The sequence below is a fragment of the Meleagris gallopavo genome, chromosome 7 (genome assembly GCF_905368555.1).
Source record: "Meleagris gallopavo chromosome 7, MGAL_WU_HG_1.1, whole genome shotgun sequence".
Taxonomy (NCBI): Eukaryota; Metazoa; Chordata; class Aves; order Galliformes; family Phasianidae; genus Meleagris; species Meleagris gallopavo.
In genome coordinates this window covers 20,251,433-20,269,472 of record NC_139410.1, presented here as the reverse complement: position 1 = coordinate 20,269,472, position 18,040 = coordinate 20,251,433, and the positions used below count along the sequence as shown (strand labels likewise).

At 36.5% G+C, this 18,040-nt stretch overlaps 1 protein-coding gene across 5 annotated transcripts in view; it reads right to left on the bottom strand.

Annotated features, from left to right (window-relative positions):
• The window catches only part of KCNH7 (potassium voltage-gated channel subfamily H member 7), a 214,194-nt gene extending 201,361 nt beyond the window's left edge, over window positions 1-12,833 (bottom strand). For all 5 annotated transcript variants that reach the window (XM_085228184.1, XM_085228181.1, XM_085228183.1 and 2 more), the window contains exons 1-2: window positions 11,883-12,833; window positions 9,788-10,018 (exon numbers count right to left, since the gene is read on the bottom strand). In XM_085228184.1, the coding sequence (XP_085084310.1) occupies window positions 9,788-10,018; window positions 11,883-11,958 (307 nt within the window). In that variant the 5' untranslated portion in view covers window positions 11,959-12,833. The remainder of the gene's footprint in view (window positions 1-9,787; window positions 10,019-11,882) is intronic.
• Window positions 12,834-18,040: the final 5,207 nt, after the last annotated feature.

Here is an 18,040-nt window from a genome sequence, read left to right as displayed (position 1 = left end):
CCACGAGGGCACACTGCTGGCTCATGGCCAACCTGTCGTCCACCAGGACGCCCAGGTCCCTCTCTGCAGAGCTCCTCTCCAGCAGCTCATCCCCCAGCCTATATTGGTGCATGCAATTATTCCTCCCTAGGTGTAAGACTCTACACTTGCTTTTGTTGAACCTCATCCAGTTTCTTACTGCCCATTTATATGGCTAATGATTATGTTCTGCATATTTCAGGTTCTTCAGAGACAGTAACACTACTGGCAATTCTGCTTCCACAGGATCTGATTCTTCATAAATGAGGTCAAAAGATAACTATAAATGAATATTAATATATGGGCACAGTACACAAAAAAGCTTCCTCACCTGTAATATTCTTGGTTTGTGTACTTATTTTAAAAAATACAATTACATACCTACTCACCAGGAAGAAGAGTTATCTGTGGATGATACATTTCCTTCCCCCTTTCCAATCTTTAAGTAAGATTGTAAACAGTAAACAGAGAATGAGGAGGCCACCTGCACTTAGTACCTGAGCTAAAAACATCACACTTAGCAAACACTAATTTTATTTGTAGCCAGAGCAACAGTTACTAGTTTTAAATTATCTTTTTAGAGAGCAGTTCCTTAGATCCCAATTCTGCCCATAGTACCTGAGCTAAAAACATCACACTTAGCAGACACTAATTTTATTTGTAGCCAGAGCAACAGTTACTAGTTTTAAATTATCTTTTTAGAGAGCAGTTCCTTAGATCCCACTTCTGCCCATAGCATGAGAGAAATGATTTCGCAGTCAGGGGATACAGAGATCCCATATCTCAGTACAGTTTTTTTTGGACACCCCAAACCAGTGCTAACATGCTGTTATCCCTCTCCAGAACTTTTCTTTGAGTCTGCAAGTAAAAGTACTAACGCCACTTCTGTGTCACTTCATATGCTTGTTGCCATGGGAAATGAACATAACTTACAGAAGCACTAAACCATGAACCAACACAGTCTGGATTGGCATTATAGGGCATCTTTTCACACCAGCTCATGGGCTGCTCCATTAAGCCACTGGGAAGTCTTAGATATTGATTTATAGATATCTGGTTTTGTACTCCTAGACTTCAGGCTTATTCTCTCTCAGAATGTGAGACAAATGGTCTCCAGAAATAATCCTGTGGGGAAGTGCTGAAGTTTTTTTTGTTTGTTTGTTTGTTTTTGATGGACTTGGATGTTAATTCTTTGTGTGTTTTATTTTGCACAAATAATGTTGGACACTTGCAATGGAGAAAAGATAAAATTGTTCTTTCATTAGTTATCATTATTAAAAGTGACCTGTATTTTAGATTTCCTTCCTTTCTCACTTGTGAATTGAAAGCCATTTCTTCAAGCAAGTAGACAGACTGGCAGCAGTGTTTTACCTTAAAAACCACAACAATTGGATTTATGGACTGAGATTTATATTCTTGTGAAACAACAAAAAGAAATGCTTTCCTGTACAACAGTCATAAACATGCAAAATACTAATGAGATTAACCAGCATTTTTTCCAGAGAGGAAGGAGTAAAGCAGATTGGCACAAATGAGTTTTGAAAGGAGGAAATTTGCCAGCTATTTTCAGAGACACACTTGCATTGATTTGAATGAAAATGCTCTAAGTAATAAATAATCTTAAAAGGGCACCGGCTTTAAAGTCTGAGAACATCTGGGAATAAGTGCTTTAGAACATGTCTGCTAGTGATTTAGATATATTTACATGATGATTAACTGCTTTTCAAGCAACCTATATTTAAGAGGAAGAAAGAAAAAAATAATGTATGTCTATCTCTATTGTGAAGACATCTCTTTCTATTCTCTGGATTAAAATCCAGGCATGTTTTTTCTGTCTTATGAATGAAAGTGATATAAGGCCCTACCAGCAGTGGGCTAACACTGAAAGACCAGGATTTTTAGTGTTGCAAGATTTAAAGTTTGCAGTTTTATTCTATGAAAGCTGGAGGCACACAAGCCAAGCCCTTTGTCTGTAAGAACTGTTTTCTAGCTCTCAGGTCATCAAGAGTGTATCTGAGAGCAGAACAATTAGTTACAGTCTAGTTCCATGTGTTTGCTTTAAAGAGGCCAATATTTCAAAAGCTGATAGTGCCAAAGGTTACTATATTTGGGTATTATGATAAATCCTAATTTCACAGCATTTGATGTAAACTATTGTGTTTCTGTGAACTGAACACTTAGGAAAGACTTTCTGGCTTCCGCTGCATTCATGGCAGAACAGAAATTTAAATGAGATCGTGGCAAAATGGAAAAGATTTTTATTCACTATGTGATACAAAGGGGGGACAAGGATGGGGAAAGCAAGAACTTTCAGTAAGGAAGGAAGTACTGAAGGCAGATCTGATTTCTGGCCTAAGATTTCTTCTTGTCAGTTCTACTCAACTTTGAGAGATGATACAGTTAATAAAGTTGACATTTAAATAACATCTTTAGATTTTCATGATACGATGGCCCTTCCTTGATAACAACGAAGCTGAAATATTTTGTTTCTCTAGGTAACACTTCAACGTTATCGTAGAAAGTATTATCAAAAGTAGGCATGATTAAATCTGTAATTAGAAACTGGTTAATGAAACAGAAAATGGCAACAGAATCTCCCCTATATAATATTTATTTTGACATTTTTTATTGCATTTCTGTATCCTTTTTGGTGATGTTTACTGATAAGATTTCATTGTGATTACACAATGAAAGAAATTAAGAAAATCAGAAATGAAAATGCCACGTTATATCAGGGGGTTATTTCTAGGGAGCTTAAATTAGGGTATCTGTGTAAATAGCAGAGGTCAAAAAGCACTTAGTGACTAACTATAGCTAGAGTTCAGCTTTCCAAATGACATTTTAATTAAATTTCCAAAAGATTATTCAAACACACGTGCTATTTTCTTTTTAAAAATACCACAGTACACTAGAGTAAAAAATTCAAGATGTACAGAATTATAGCACCAGTAGTTCTCACTTCAGAGGTGTGGACTTTCAGCTACATAAACTATGAAAGCAGCTGTAACTGTAGATCCCCACTGCCACTGTCATGCATTTGCTTTACTTAGATCTGGATTCACAGCTACACTTCTAATCACTTTTGAGATATGAGTTAGCAATTTCCACAGTCAGCTTAGTCTTGTTAATGTGAATCCTATGGTGCTTGATTGAACTTTTTCATGCTGATTTGGGAAGCTAGGAAGAGCATGTAAACTGAGACAAATATTTATGGAACGCTTTAAAACAGGACCTGAAACCACTAAGATAAGATCTAATCCACACCACTGTTGTCTTTCCATTGCATGAAACCAGAGAGAACGGCAACAGTGTCAACATCAGTACTATTCAAAGTGCAATGTTCTGAAGTTTGTGCAATACAAAGTATGCATAAGGCTGCTATTGGAGAAAGAGTTGCTCTGGTGATATATGAGCCAGTTTGGTGGAGAAGATGAATCGATCAATAACACAAATCAGGAGTATGAAAAAACTCTCTTATTAGAATGTAACATTAGAAAGGACACAAATAGAAGATGGAAAGAGAGCACAATACAGTTATGTGAAACTGCATAAAAACAAAAAAGAAAACTCCAGACTAGTAGCACTTCTTGTCTCATAACCCAAAACAAAAATGGCTTTCACTAAAACTAAAAGAAGCACATTGGAAACAGATAAAAACTTTGTTAGGCAATGCCTAACTAAAAAATTAAACTTGTCTTCATAGAATATTATCATTTTAAATTTCTTAGAAAAACTTTAATTTTGAATATGTGTAAAATAGCATGTCCTTCTACTGCTATTTGACTCCAAAATGTGATACCTTCCTTAAATGTTTTCTAAAATCAGTAATCTCTGATTCCTTCTAGCTTAAGCAAGGGAAACTTCTGTCCCTTCAGCAGTGTAAGTTGACCCAGTGACTTTCTGAATCCTGTTGTAACCCTGTACTATGGACATCCAGAGGAATTTTCCCTGGGTACTGTATTGAAGTGAAATCCTGATCCACTCACTAGCTTGCAGGTTTTCAGGTGTGTTGTAGAAGAACTTAGAACTGTCAGATTTTTCTAAATTACATTTTTTTTCTATTAAAGGTTCAGTTGCTGAAATAAAACCAGTAGAATTCTTATTTATTTGTTAAAATTAGATATATCTGATCATACGTACTGAATCTTTAATACTCATATAAAAAGAATAATTTTAAAGATGATTTAATTTTGTTCTTTTCTATTCAGATAATGTTTATCATTAGTAGGAGCACGTGAATATAAATAAAAGGTTTTCTTAAGCCCCTCTTCCTAAGATAAATTCACCTTAACTTGAGAAGAAAAAAGAAATATAATAGAAAGCCAAGTAATTGAAAAATATGGTTGAAATTTGTCCGTAGTATGAATGCTTAGTATGAATGAAAGCTGCTTTATCACAACCATTAGAAATCCCATCAGAAATGTGAATAAGTGTTGACCCACAGTTCTGAGCAGCCACAGGCACCATAACTGAATGGGGATGGGTGATTGCCATACTGTGACGATTAGAGATCAGCTTGTTGCTCATAGTGCTCCCTGCTGCAAGAACAGCAGAATGAGACAGTGAAAAGGTTTGTCTCTTAGGGCAAGTATTAAAACCTGAAATAGAAACAAACATTACACTGCAGACACAAGAAAAGGGTATGTATTTCTAATTACACCTTCAGTAATACTCTGTATTTGTTCAAAGAATATTTATTTTTAAGAACTTGTGGACAAAGCTTGCAGTAAGGCAAGTTTTTTGGACAGTTTTTTGATTAAGAGGTAAAGCTTTCTTTATCAAAATTCAGTCAGGTACTATTTCTTAAGCCAGCAATTCCTGCAGTGGCAGAATATTACAGAGTGATTTCATTAATTCACCTATATAATCAGCTCTGGTTAAGGAATCCACAGTTGTAACTGTACTGTCTGACCGTCGGGTCAGAGCTAATCTAAGGGGTCTTAATATACACGCAGGGGTCTTTCTTTTCAGTTGTAGTTTTAATTGATTGGTAGATTCACAGCATTTATGAAGCACAAAGAGGTGAAGGAGAGCCTTGCTGAAGTCTAGATGATGAACTTCTAAGTGAAGTCCTCATCTTTCTATTTAAGAACACTTAACAAGATTTTCACTTTGTCAGTATGTTTATAATTCTTAGGATAAATTTTAGCTTTTTATCCTCAAAAAAAAAAAAAAAAAACCACAAAAAAAAAACCCAAAAAACTTAAAAGTCATTAAAAATGTTAGTTTGGAACCTTAGTGTGTTTTTAGAATAAAAATATGTTTAATTTGCAGTTAGTTGTGGCAAATTACATTTCTCAAACCAGGTAAGTGGCAAGGTTTGTAAGCACTCAGCAAATAACAGCCTAATCTTATCTTTGCTCAAAACTATATCCTTCTGTAGTGTTCCTTATCCCTAGAATATCTGATATTTATAGGATAAGCTTAAATGATCTCCTTATTTTCCTCTGACAGCTATTCTTTATAATCTCAATGCTTAGATACAGACCATTGTTGTCTATAAAACATACAGAAATAAGTAAAAGAATGTAGTGGAATACAGTCCTTTGATTATCGTACATCCATTCTCAATCTCAAAATAATTACACTTTTTATGTCAAAAGCTTTACAGATTTACCACCTCAAGCAATATTTTACAGCTGTCAAAAATGATTTATGCAATAATGACTTAAAGTCCAAAATGGAGTCCTCAAAGGAAGAGCTGTCAAACATTTTCACCACAAATAACATTATTAAAATAAGAATTGATATTCTGTATAAACAATATTTTATGTTCAACTATAAAAGAGATCATATAGTTATATAACTTGTGGAAATGAAGTTGCGAAATAGAAAGGAACATAGTGTGCAGCTGCTTTGATATCAGAGTATAATTTTTGAATTAAACAGATGTTAGTGCCTTATGGGCAAGATTAAAAAAAAAAATAAAAATCTGTTCCAGAATAATAGTTCTTGTGCATTTATCTTTTATTTTTCATTAAAGGGATATTTACATTAAAAAAAAATCTACTGAGTCTTTAAACCCATGAGAAGTTCCACTGAGATCTTGTTGTATAATGACAAACTATGAATTTAGACCCTTAGTTTTGGCATCCATCTGTTCCTATTAACCATTTTTCTCAGTAGTCATTAATACTTTTAATAGCTAAGTAATTGTCTACGGTGGCAGTACTCCAACATGACAGGGGATTAGAATAACCTGAACAATCTGGATTGCAGAAGTAGCCTTCTAAAAGGAAAAATGTGTGAGAAAAAATTCAAGAAAAATATAGGCTATATTAACAATATTATTCTGATAAAAATACTGCAATGGGAACTAGTAAAGCTATTAGCTGCAAATGTTAAAAACTTCTGAGGATGAGGTGTCACTACGGTTGGGACAGGGCTTGCTGGTTGTGTCAGTAACTCTGCTATTCCACATTCAGGCTACCTGCACAATTCTATGAAGCCATCACAAATATTCTCCCCCTCTTCTCTACAATTTCCCCATTCTGCATGTGCCATATGACTAACATATTTATAAAGCTATATTCTTTTTTAACTATTGTCTGCTGTATTTAAAACAATGTAGATTCAAACAGCCGCCATTTTCTGAAGATCAGGCTGCTGCCAAAATTCTCTCGTTCTTCTGCCTCCTTCACACTTCAGTGTGTGACCTGGCCGAAAAATTAAAGCAATGAACAGCAGCATTCAATCTTGCATCATCAGGATGTTTAAAAATCAAAACCTTGCATTTTTTTTTCATCTTGAAGCAGGCTATGGACAGTAGAGAATGTTAGAATCCTAACTCTCCATATGGATGAAATAATATTTTTCTTGTAAAAGAAGTTCCTTTTAAGTTGAAGCTTAAAGCTGAATCATTTTAAAACAATATTAGGTAGTATTTAAAACTTGAAAGGAAAATAATTAGTTATTTAATGATTCTCTTTTTGATCTCCGCTTGGTGGATTTCTAATGACAGCAATTTTGAAAGTGAGAGGATATATGATCCTACTCATATTGGAAGTACTAAAAAAAATTTTGGAAGCACTAGAATTCTAATATAATCAGCTGCCATACAAATTAAATGATGGTGTGGTAGGAAATAAGCTTTTATTTGCATTTCACTGCATGTTTATTGAGAACTTTGTAATAAGGCTTTCAGACACATCAGTAGTTACCACCTTAAGCCACTTGACACCTTCATAAGCTGTCTTCCTCATCTGTATGCTTAAGTATTATGTTAAGTATTACACAATGGATAGCTATGAGATATATCTGCATGTAATGCTAAATCAAACTTTCAAGCAGCAGGCAGTTCATTGAAGGAACTTGGGTTATTTATGTGGAAAAAGTTACATGTCTAACTGTGCTGGTATTGAGCTCTTAAAATATTTTCATATTAGCTCACACCACACAATGGAAAATAAGCAAAAACCAGGCACTAAACTCTCAAATGTTTAGCAATTTTGTAATTCAGTCTGCTTTAGAACCCAGAGAAAGTTTTTATTAGCTGTCACTACTCTGTGTTTTTTTCTGTGTAAAACACAGAAATTTTAGATGAAAAGCAAAGTATATATTTTTGGTAATTTATAATAGCTATAGAGTATGCTTACCAAAATATATTATATCCATCATACTCATACAAGCAATTTAAATTTCTTAATACCACATAAGCTTCAGAACTTTTTCTCACATTTTCTACAGAGATTGAACATTATGTGTACCAAACAGAAAAATCTATATATACAAATGATCAAGCTGTCAGGAGTTATGAATTTGAGTGCCAGACCTATCTTGTGTCTTGTCAATTTTTACCTCTAATCAGTAACTCGATATTTTAAATAAAATTTAATTGTTCAAAAATTGTCTGTATTCGTTTAAATTTAGCATAGCGTATTGTGCACAATAAATGAATTTCACATTTTGACCAGTAAATTTTTCAAGAAATTCTAGAAATATTATCCATAGCTTTTTGAAATTACCTAGCCTTTGAACATATGATTATTTAAATCCTTCAGTTTAAAGAAACTTTTCACAGAAGTGAAGTTATTGAAGACTGTTATGCATGAAATTGTTTACAGTAAATAATCCATTTATAATGTACTTCAAAACTCAAAAATATTTACAAAGGGTACAGCAATTTTTGTGGAAAGTTTTGCTTTGATTTGCCTCAAATAGATTATAGTGTGTTGTATGATCTCATCACATTCAGAAAAACACATATTAAGGTTAACCACTGGATAAACAGTACTTTAGTTAAGCACCTTCCCTATCCCTCAGTATTCTGAAAATCTGAAGCACTATTAAACAACCAGATCTCAAAACAATGCTCCAGGCTTGTGGCTGTGAAAGTTAGCAATGACATTCTCCTTTTGCAATATTATTTTTAACACATGCCAAGTTAACACAAACACAGGCTAGAAGTGTACAGACACACAGTGTCATATCTCTTGATAAATTTACGTTCAAGGCACAACTACAACCATTCATCTTGAGCAAAATCTACTACAGACCACCTAACGAGATTTAAGAATAAAGGACTCTAATGGGAATATGTTAAGAAGAACATTAAATATTGGTAGTGTGAGCAGAGTGAGTGCCCTGAGTCCTATCTGAATTATACCTGCCTAAGCTAAAAATAATATTACGAGTCTCCGAGATAACAATAGAATTACTAAGAACATGGTATAACTCTGTGACTTTAAAATATGAGAGCATCCTTTGCATGTGATTCTAAAATTGATGCAAACAAAACACTGGCACTTCTCCAGAACTAATTTAAGCTCAGCATTTGAATATAAATTTCCTTTTCTTTCTCTCAATCGCATATACAGAGCAAGAGACAGAGTAAGGTACACCACACATTCATTATTTGGATTTGTTTGAAGGACGAATGTTTCTGTAAATAACACTGGATAATGAGAAATAGAAAAAAAAAGCCTACACACTATTAGGTATCGTAGTTAGTTTTCATGGGTGTGCATTTTTTGATCAGCAAATACTGTCGTATATTCATTTCATGCTCTCTTACTAGGTAGAAAGGATCAGTCAGGCATATTTAGCCACTCTTCCTTATATCAGCAGTATTGTTTACAGATACTGTATCTTCACCAAAAACCAGGAACACTTCCCATAGTTTAGCCATTCACATTTTTTTTACTGTGCCAGCATAATTCTAGGACAATCTCTGGATTCAAATATTGATACTCCAAATTCACAGTATCTCATCTCTTAAAAGGACTTATCTTTTCCTTTATAAGCTGATACTTTCTTCATTATAGGTCAATTTTTTTTTGCTACTTTCAAGCCCGTTGTGTTTTTCCACGTAAAATAGTGCATTTAAATCATGCAGCTGCATTGTGTGAAGCTGGCAGAATTAAGACCTGAAACTCACATGTTATTTTTACTTTCCACGAGCTCAAATAGTTCATAAAAATTAACAGTCACAGGATTCCTGCTTCCTGTTATCTTTGACTGTTGTAGGGTTTTTTACTATAGGAAATTTACACCAAATTTAAACCTAAAAAACTTTTGTTCAACAGTTGTAGATGCAGTGCTAACCTCATTCAACTGTTACTGTCAGCATACACTGATATACTCTGTGCACCCACTACTCTCAAGGAAAATTCCTCTATTACTATGCTGAAGTGTACTGGACTTCATAGGAATTATACCTTTATTTATTTTATTATACCTAGTCCACGGAAAGGTCTGGCCAACAGACCAGACATGTTTTTACTAGATAATGAAATACACAGAAAGTCTTGACAATAAAAACAGACTTTACCATCTTTGTGATAGTAGGTGACTTCCACTTTCCTCTCCTCTGACCCCAGCAGTGCTTGAGCAATTTGAGCAATATGATGTCTTTTGGTCTCTGGTCCATGAAGAAAATCACAGGTGCAAGGTTTCTGCATGACATCTGGCCTGGAGAACCCAGTCATCTCACAGAACCCATCATTGCAGTAGATGATAGCACAATTCTGCACTCTAGCATTAGCAATGATGAATTTTTTATCTGCAATAAAAGAAAGTGATGCATTTTTTAGTACTCTTTCAACTTTTCATAAAGTGTTGATTGCATGGATGGATGCTAAACAACCACGCTTTTCACTGGATGCTTAAAATGCAGTGATTTTCAGTAATTTTATGTATTTAATTTGATCCACAGATTTTAAAGCAACTTCAATGAATTTAGAGTATGCTAAAAGTGAAGATAGTTGTCTTTTAAGGAAATAAAACCAGTCTGTGCAATTTTTCTCACAAAACTTCTCAACTTCAATTTTCTTTTCCTTTGTAGCTACAGTGAAACCTAGACAATGAGGAGGAAGGTGATGAGCTCTGTCCTGTCAGCCATGACTCCAGAGAAAGTCATTAAAAAGTTAGGGTTTTTTTTTTTTTTTCGGCAGGCGAAGGGGAAAGCTGTGAATAAGAAGGAAGGGAGTTCTACACAATTGTGGAACTTCCTGTGAAAAAGAACAACCAGCTGAGTCTATTAATTAGGGATTCTAATTGAGTTTACAGTCATTGTTTTATCTGGAAAAGAACATGATAATTGTTTTTCTGTTTGTGTTTTAAAGTTACACTTATAAAAGAAAATATTCTGTAGCAAGAACATGGAATTGAAGGCACATCAAAATCAAAGGTTGTGGCATTTGAAACATTTTTTCACAGTCCACTGAAGCTCTGTGCCTTAGTCCAGCACACTTTTTTAAATGCTCACCTGGAAGAAAAGTTCAAAAGTTGTCATTTGACTGTTATTACATTTGTCACTGTTTACCACTATAACACACTACTCCTATTTTAATTATAAAATTCTGCTTTGATACATTTATTATCAATAATGTCAATTTCTGCTTCTACTAGTCACACTAGTAGTTCCCTCTCTTTCGAGGGGATGTGATACCAAGGTAGCAGTAGTTTATATTCAACATACATACTCAACAACATAAAAACTACTCAAGTAGCAACATTAACTTAGCACTTGGTTAAATTGGGACTACAAAGACTGTCTCTATTTTATTCTCAAATAAAATAAATATTGGATTGCTAATGTGTGTCTAAGGAAGTACAGAAGCTAGAGTTAGCAGTAAGGGTTTGCAGTAGACTGATACTAAGAATATGCTAAATATTTAAATAAATGTACATATATAAAACCACTGTTTCTAAATGAAATTCATTTTAAGCATCAAGTGTTCCTTACTGTTAACAGTAAACCAGAGTTCCAGCCAGGAAAACCACTTCAGCTTCAGCCTCCTTGACAGGTAGCAAACCGCTGCATTGGAAAAGATCTCAGAGACTCCCTGAGGATGCATTTGCACTGGTCTGATAGATATTTCAGGCTTCCATAAACAAAGCAAATATTTGACAGCTATATTAAAATGCAGTCATGACGATAAGGTAAGAATATTTTCCATTTAATATCTCCTTTGCATATTATTTGTTTCCTCTAAATCAAAGTCTGCTTGTTCTGCTGTGTTTTGAAAAGACAATGATAATCATTATTAATAATAAAATCAATAAATCTAACCCATTTTCTCAAACATCGTATAGACAAGCAAGATTGTAAACTTCGCGTTACAGCCATCTCTCTAGTTCAGAAAAAAGGTAAGATACAACTTCTGTAGTTATACAGTACAGATGCAATCAAAAATAAAAACTGTTAATAGAAATGGGAGGAAAAAAAAAAAAACAACCCAATAATTCAAGTCAGTAATCTGCCTTCTAGATCTAAAACAGCGTTACTCTTGCTAGGGATCCCCTCCTCACCTCTGGGATTTTCTTTCCAAGCGACAAACTTAAAATAGTCTGGAGCTGCTGTCCATTTAGACACAAGCAGAATCAAACTACTGTAGCAAAATAGATAGAAAGAGAGAACTTACTTTGCCCTTCAAATTTTCGTATGATTGTACCCAAAAATGTATTTTGTGGTGCCACATGGCCTCTGCGAACAGGCATGTTTGTACAGATCTTCGGCTTTCTGTGCACAAGGACTTCTCCAAGGATCTCCTACACGGTTCCAGCTCTGAGCACCGAGCCAGCTACCCTTTGTGAGAAACCATCGTCCTCTGGAGCCCGGAAATCTCTTCCCATTAGCACCACTTCTAGACACACGCTTTTCCTATCGGAGTCAGATCCATCCCCCAGTTCTTTCTTTTTCTTTCTTTCTTTCTTTGCTTTCTTTTCTATTTTTTTTCCCGGCGGACCGTGGACGCTATTGTCTGGGGCGGGTAGGGGTGGGGTAAAGCAGGAGGAGGTGGGGGAAAGATTACGAGGGTAATCGATCTCTAGCACCAAACATCGCCAATTTTCCAAAGCAAATGGCTGTGACCCGGCAGTTTCCGACGCTGTAGCGATGGTTAGAGGGCTGGAAGACTAATGTTGCTCCGCTGCCAGAGGGAGTGACGTTCCCCCCCTCCGGGTTTCACCACGGCGCGCAGCAGCTCGGATTACTCAAGCGTGGCTTAGCGAGAGCCAGCCAATAAATCTCTTCCAAACTCCGCGACAAACAGCGGCATCGGGAAAGAGCTACACCCGGCCCCGCCGCGACGTGCCGCCTCCCCCGCCGCCGCTGCAGGGGGAGCGAGGACTCGGGGCGGGGGGGCCCGCTGCTTCCTGCTGCCCCAGCGGCTCCGCCCGGCCCCACCGCCCTTCTCTGGGCTCCCGAACGTGTGTGCACACCCCGTCTGCGGGTGGGGGCGCTACTGGGGATCAGCACGCAGAAAAGGGACCACCGAGGCCCTCGAGATCTGTTCCCGTCCTAATGAAAAGGCTCGTCCCTTCCTCCTGCGACGTGACTCGGGGGCGGTTTTCCCCACGCCCCCATCCTGGCGAGGAAGGGGGGACTCTCGGTACCGGGGGCCGGGCCGCTGCGGTTGCCTCTAAGGCGCACCCCGCCCGCCGGCCCTGGGCGCCACTGTTAGAGGCCGAGGCCGGGGGTCGGACCTGGGACGGGCGCTGTCCGTGGTCCTGAAGCCGCCTGGCCCGCAACTCCCCCCGCGACTCCCCTTCCTCGCCCTCTCGGGTTCTGCCACCCCACGCAGGAAGCTCACCGGGGAAGCGACTGCTATTTTAAGCTGTCATTAGGACTCCCTGCGCTACCCAGCAGGCAGAACGGTGTGTGTTCAGCACGGTGAGGTGATACGAGGAGAGAGCTGAGAGCAGCCATGCGGTGCTAGAAAGGCATCTTCAGGGCAGCAACAGATTCTTAATAAATTCACATGGAAAAAATAGCGGGGCACCTACTCCCTGTTCTTTGTAATAGGGAGCACAGGATATCGAGCCGGCAAACCACCGCCTCCCACCTGTTCTCCTACAGCACAAGCAGGTGTTTCCTTATTCCCGTGGGTTTTTCTCAGGTGTTGCCTTTGTTTCACTGTTGGCGCGTGTCTTCCTCTGTATCTGTCAGGGGAGGGATGCAGTCTGTTGAGTATGTGGGCATATTTCTTAACTAATTTCATTTAATCTCAGTGGAATCATTCTGGATTTACACAACTGCAAATAATGTCTGAAAATAGTGCCTATACGTACATAAATTGTCTTTAGAAGGCTGCATAGTAATTCACTGTATACTAATTATAAAGCCTCAGCTCCATTAAGTGGTGTGTAATCAAGTACATAATCAATCTTAGGAAGTGGGCGTTGCTCATTTACAGACACAAATATTTTAATCCATATATTCAGATGTATGAATCAAAGGAATAACAACCATGTGTATTGTTTGTAATCATAATATTTAAAGAAGCGTAACATTTTTGCAACTTTCTGATCAATGCTGGAGAATGAAATTCTGAGAGAATTTTTACTCGCTTTTAACATAGTGAAACTGTATGAGGATGCAGGTTGATTTTTTTTCTCTTTCTGCTGTTTATCTTGACACCCATTTATTGCCCGGAAAATGTATTGAAGTTCCCAATAACAGCAGCAGAAGTAGTGGACCTAAAGTAAGAGGAGCATATTTATTTTCATACTTGACATAATAACTGACATCTAGTCAAATCTTAATTGCCATCATTCTGATTTTTGTGCAAAGAAATGGTACCATTGTTTCTAAAACAGCAATAGAAAATAAGTACAATAAAATTGTGACCTGTACAAAACAACAAATATTTACTTCCAGTAGTTAACAGTTTGTAGCAACTACGAGGAACTGAGGAACCCTGTAGGTCAGTTGAGTCCAGAGTCCTTCGGGTGCTTGGCTGGCAATAAAAAAATAAATAAACTCAGTAATTCAGATCTCACAGTAGCCCCATCTTTTCATGTTGTTTGACCTTTGTTTGCATGAAATAGCAGAGACATGACGCCAGAAGTCCTTTTCCATTCTGTCTCCTAACACGATAATGTACACTGGGGTCCAAATTTTATTTTTTGCTTAGTTCGTTTAGGAACTGATTAAGATAACCCCAGTCAAAACAAGATAACTGCTGTTCAAAGACAAGATCTGAAATGTGCTTTTTGATAGGGAATGAATTCACAAGAATGATGGGATGTAATATCTACATGAGCAATAGGTGGCATCAGAAAATCTGTCAGCACCATGATTTATACCCTTGCAGTCCTGTAGATGCTCTGTTGCTCTTGGAGTTTTTAATACTTATTTTGCATAAAGTGCAAGATGAAAATATCTTAAACTGGGCAATTTACTAACAGAGTAAAGTGATCGTTTGAGAGAATTTATATTTGATTGGGAAATGTATGCATATAAGTGTAAAAGTTTGAATTCATCATAAATATGCCTCTCAACTGTGATAAAAGAAGAGGAGAATGCCATAGGGATCTTTGTTTTATCTCTAAAGTTGTGCAACTGCCAGCTCTGCAAGAGAGCAAAATACCGAGGGAGGGTGTCTCCTGGGCTAAGCTGTATCCAACACGAGTGTTTCTTTGTCCTCTGCCCCTCATGGCATGGCCCTAGCCAGAGCCCAGCCGTGGTTCCCCAGTGAATACCGCTGTTCCTCAGCAAAACAGTATATGGCATTTCCTGGTCTCTATTGAAACAGATATCAATGGTTTTGCTGACATTTTAACTACTTTCCCTTCAAGTTTCTTTGGAGAATTTACAGAGGTCTGTAGATGTGTTATTGACCTATTTTGACATTTTAGCATTTAGCAATTAAACCTTTTATCTTGAGGAGAGGATAACTCTGGGGAAATATCTCTGATCATATTTTCCATCATTTTGGTGGAAAAAAAAACACAAACACGAGTCATTCAGTTTCAGTTCAGTATTCTTATCATCCTTATCTATGCTTTTAACTCTTTGCTGCTCTGTGAGGCTCTCTAAGAGAAGTGTTCTTTTCCAGCATAAATTATCTTTGTGTTCTGTTCTTTCTGTTTCATTGTTGTCCTGATTCTACAGCTTGCCCTTCTCTAGACAAAAGTTTATTAGTGCAATCCCATTTGAATAAATACATTGTATATATATATTACTAAGTCATGATAGTTCTTTTGTTTTGTGTTTTTTCTTGTTGTTTTTGCTTGTGGATATTTTTCCATTGTTCCAGCTAGCATGAGATAACTGTGTCGCTTTGACACCAACATATCATGTGTGAACTGTCATTTATTCATCCATCTGTGCCTCCAATTTTAAATAAGGATGGGAATGTCTTCAGGGCTGTTGAATGAAATATTGAATCTTTATCTCAGTTCCATTTTGTACTAAGATGGCCTTTGTGATTCCTTGACTGATTTATGTCTCTTAATAAACAACTTGTGTTTTTTTTCCCTCTCTTTCTTCCTTGTCTTTTTTTTTTTTTCCTATTTAATGCTGTCTTTCTAAAATTTCAAGTTATAGCACTAGATTTTGTTTTAATTCCTCACAACAATAGTTATAATCAATTATATTATGACTGGCTAGGATTTAGGCACAGGCAAAGTATGCAGTTGCCTGGGACAAGGGGCTGCCAGATTACTTCTGTTGGAGAAGATAGATAGAGTAGTTTGAACATAATGAGCAGTCAAACAGCAAATCTCTGCTGATGCTACTGAGATTATAGGGTGCATGTGGTGACAGTGTGGCTGCCAGAATTGGCTCCTTCTAAAAGCAACTTGTCTTTACTTACACTGTGGTGATACCCCTGGATGAGTAAATATTATACCGATGTAGCCTACACAACTGTCTAAATTGCAAAATGGAAATATTTCATTATTAATATTGTTGCAAAATTCACCTAAAAATAGGTCTGATTATTTTATCTTGTGGTGCTTTTTGTGTTTTGTGAGTGTGTGTTTTTTTATTTTTTTATTTTTTTTCATTTTGTTGCTCTCTGAAAGAAAAAAGCTTCTATTTCTGGCAAGGCTGTTGATATATAATGAAATATAATTTATTATTCTATTTGGCCATAAGGTTTACTTCTTCACTCTGTCTGCATATGGGTCTCATTAGTATTCAGGTTTTCAGCTGTCTCAATGAGAGGAAGATATCAAGTTTTTAGTATCACAAAGGGACAAAACAAGTGTCCACAGAGTATTATGCTCTAAAAAGTGATTACAAATTTCTCACTGATTTTGCAGCTAGCTGAATACCTCAGTAGCCATAGACAATGTATATCACAGTTATTTTGGATTTTGTATAATATATTTAATATATAATTCTCTCTTATGAGCTGCAACTTGATGACAACAATATGAATAACAAGTGCAAAACTTAGAACCGTAGAACTTCTGTGAGCTGAATCTTCTAGGCTGATAAAGGTAAGATAACATCACGTGGCAAGAAAGTAAAATAACAGGTATCAACTTTTTCTGGAAGGATTCATAAAAAGTTAAGTTTATTTATTGTTGTTATTCTAAAGTGTACATTGTTCTTATTACATACTGTGTTAGAATGCCTAGGGATTCATAACCTCATGCCTTAGGATTGCTCTGGAACTAGTACGTATAGGTCATGAAAACAGAATTACAAAAAAGCATCAATATATCCATCTATTCTATGTCCTGCCAGTGGATTTTTCCCTTCAGTATATTTGCGTTTGTATTATTCATTTAGGATTTAAATTATTCAAGCAATGAGGCTTCCACTTCTTCCTCTGAGAGACTCTTTCAATATCTCTCTGTCTCACCACAGGGTTTCATTCCCTCATATAAGCCACAGTTTTGGTGTGTGCTCTTGCTTTGGGAGTTTACATTATTTAGATGCTCATCTGATTTTCTGGATTCTTGGCCAATAATGGGTGCCTCAGATTACTCCTTGCTGACCTCCTCTGGCCAATTAAGAGTGACAGAAATGACCCCAGCATGTTCTGTGCCTCTCAAGGATTTTCTAGCTAGATTATAGTGCTATGCTCATGATTTTGGGAGCTGTCATTCCAGAAAGAACAGTGTTAATAACTAGTCAAGATATCAAACGTACTTTTATTAATTTATTTTTTTCCCTCGTGCAATATATAGAGAAATATTAACAGAACTCTGTTTCATATATCTGTGAATAATAATTCCTTACCAAGGGAAATGTAATTGAAGATAAAACATGCATTTTCTGTAATCTATTTTCCATCATAATATGGGCATAATATTGTAGAATAATGGCTCATGTAAGAACTATCAGAACTAGATCACCTTTCTTAATAAGCAGTGTATACCTAATAAAAATGGAGTGAAGTGGGAAAAAAAAAATTCTGATATGTGCTAGAGCACGAAAAAGGTAAATTCTTGCCTATAAGTTAATCATTTAACTCAATCCATCTATTTCTAAAGTGACTTATTTGTATGCAAATTTCCACTGCCTTTTCCATTCTGTATTCACAAACTGAGTGATAGAACTATCATCTGTCACGTGAATTTGCTTCCTTTTCTTTCTTCCATTGGGTAAACTGTGCAGTTTGGATGTCATTTATATCTGCACATTCTGTGTTTTCTTTCTTTTTTTTTTTTTTTTAATTTAATGAAGAGTAATGAAATAGTGCACCTTATACTTGGAGCAGGTTTAAGGTAATTCCTGGCTGCCCATATAATGCACACTCCATAATGGAGTTTTGTAGATCTTCCTGAGGTTGTGAGTTTTATGGTTTTGCTGAAATTTCTCCTACTTTAGTTGCAGCAGGCA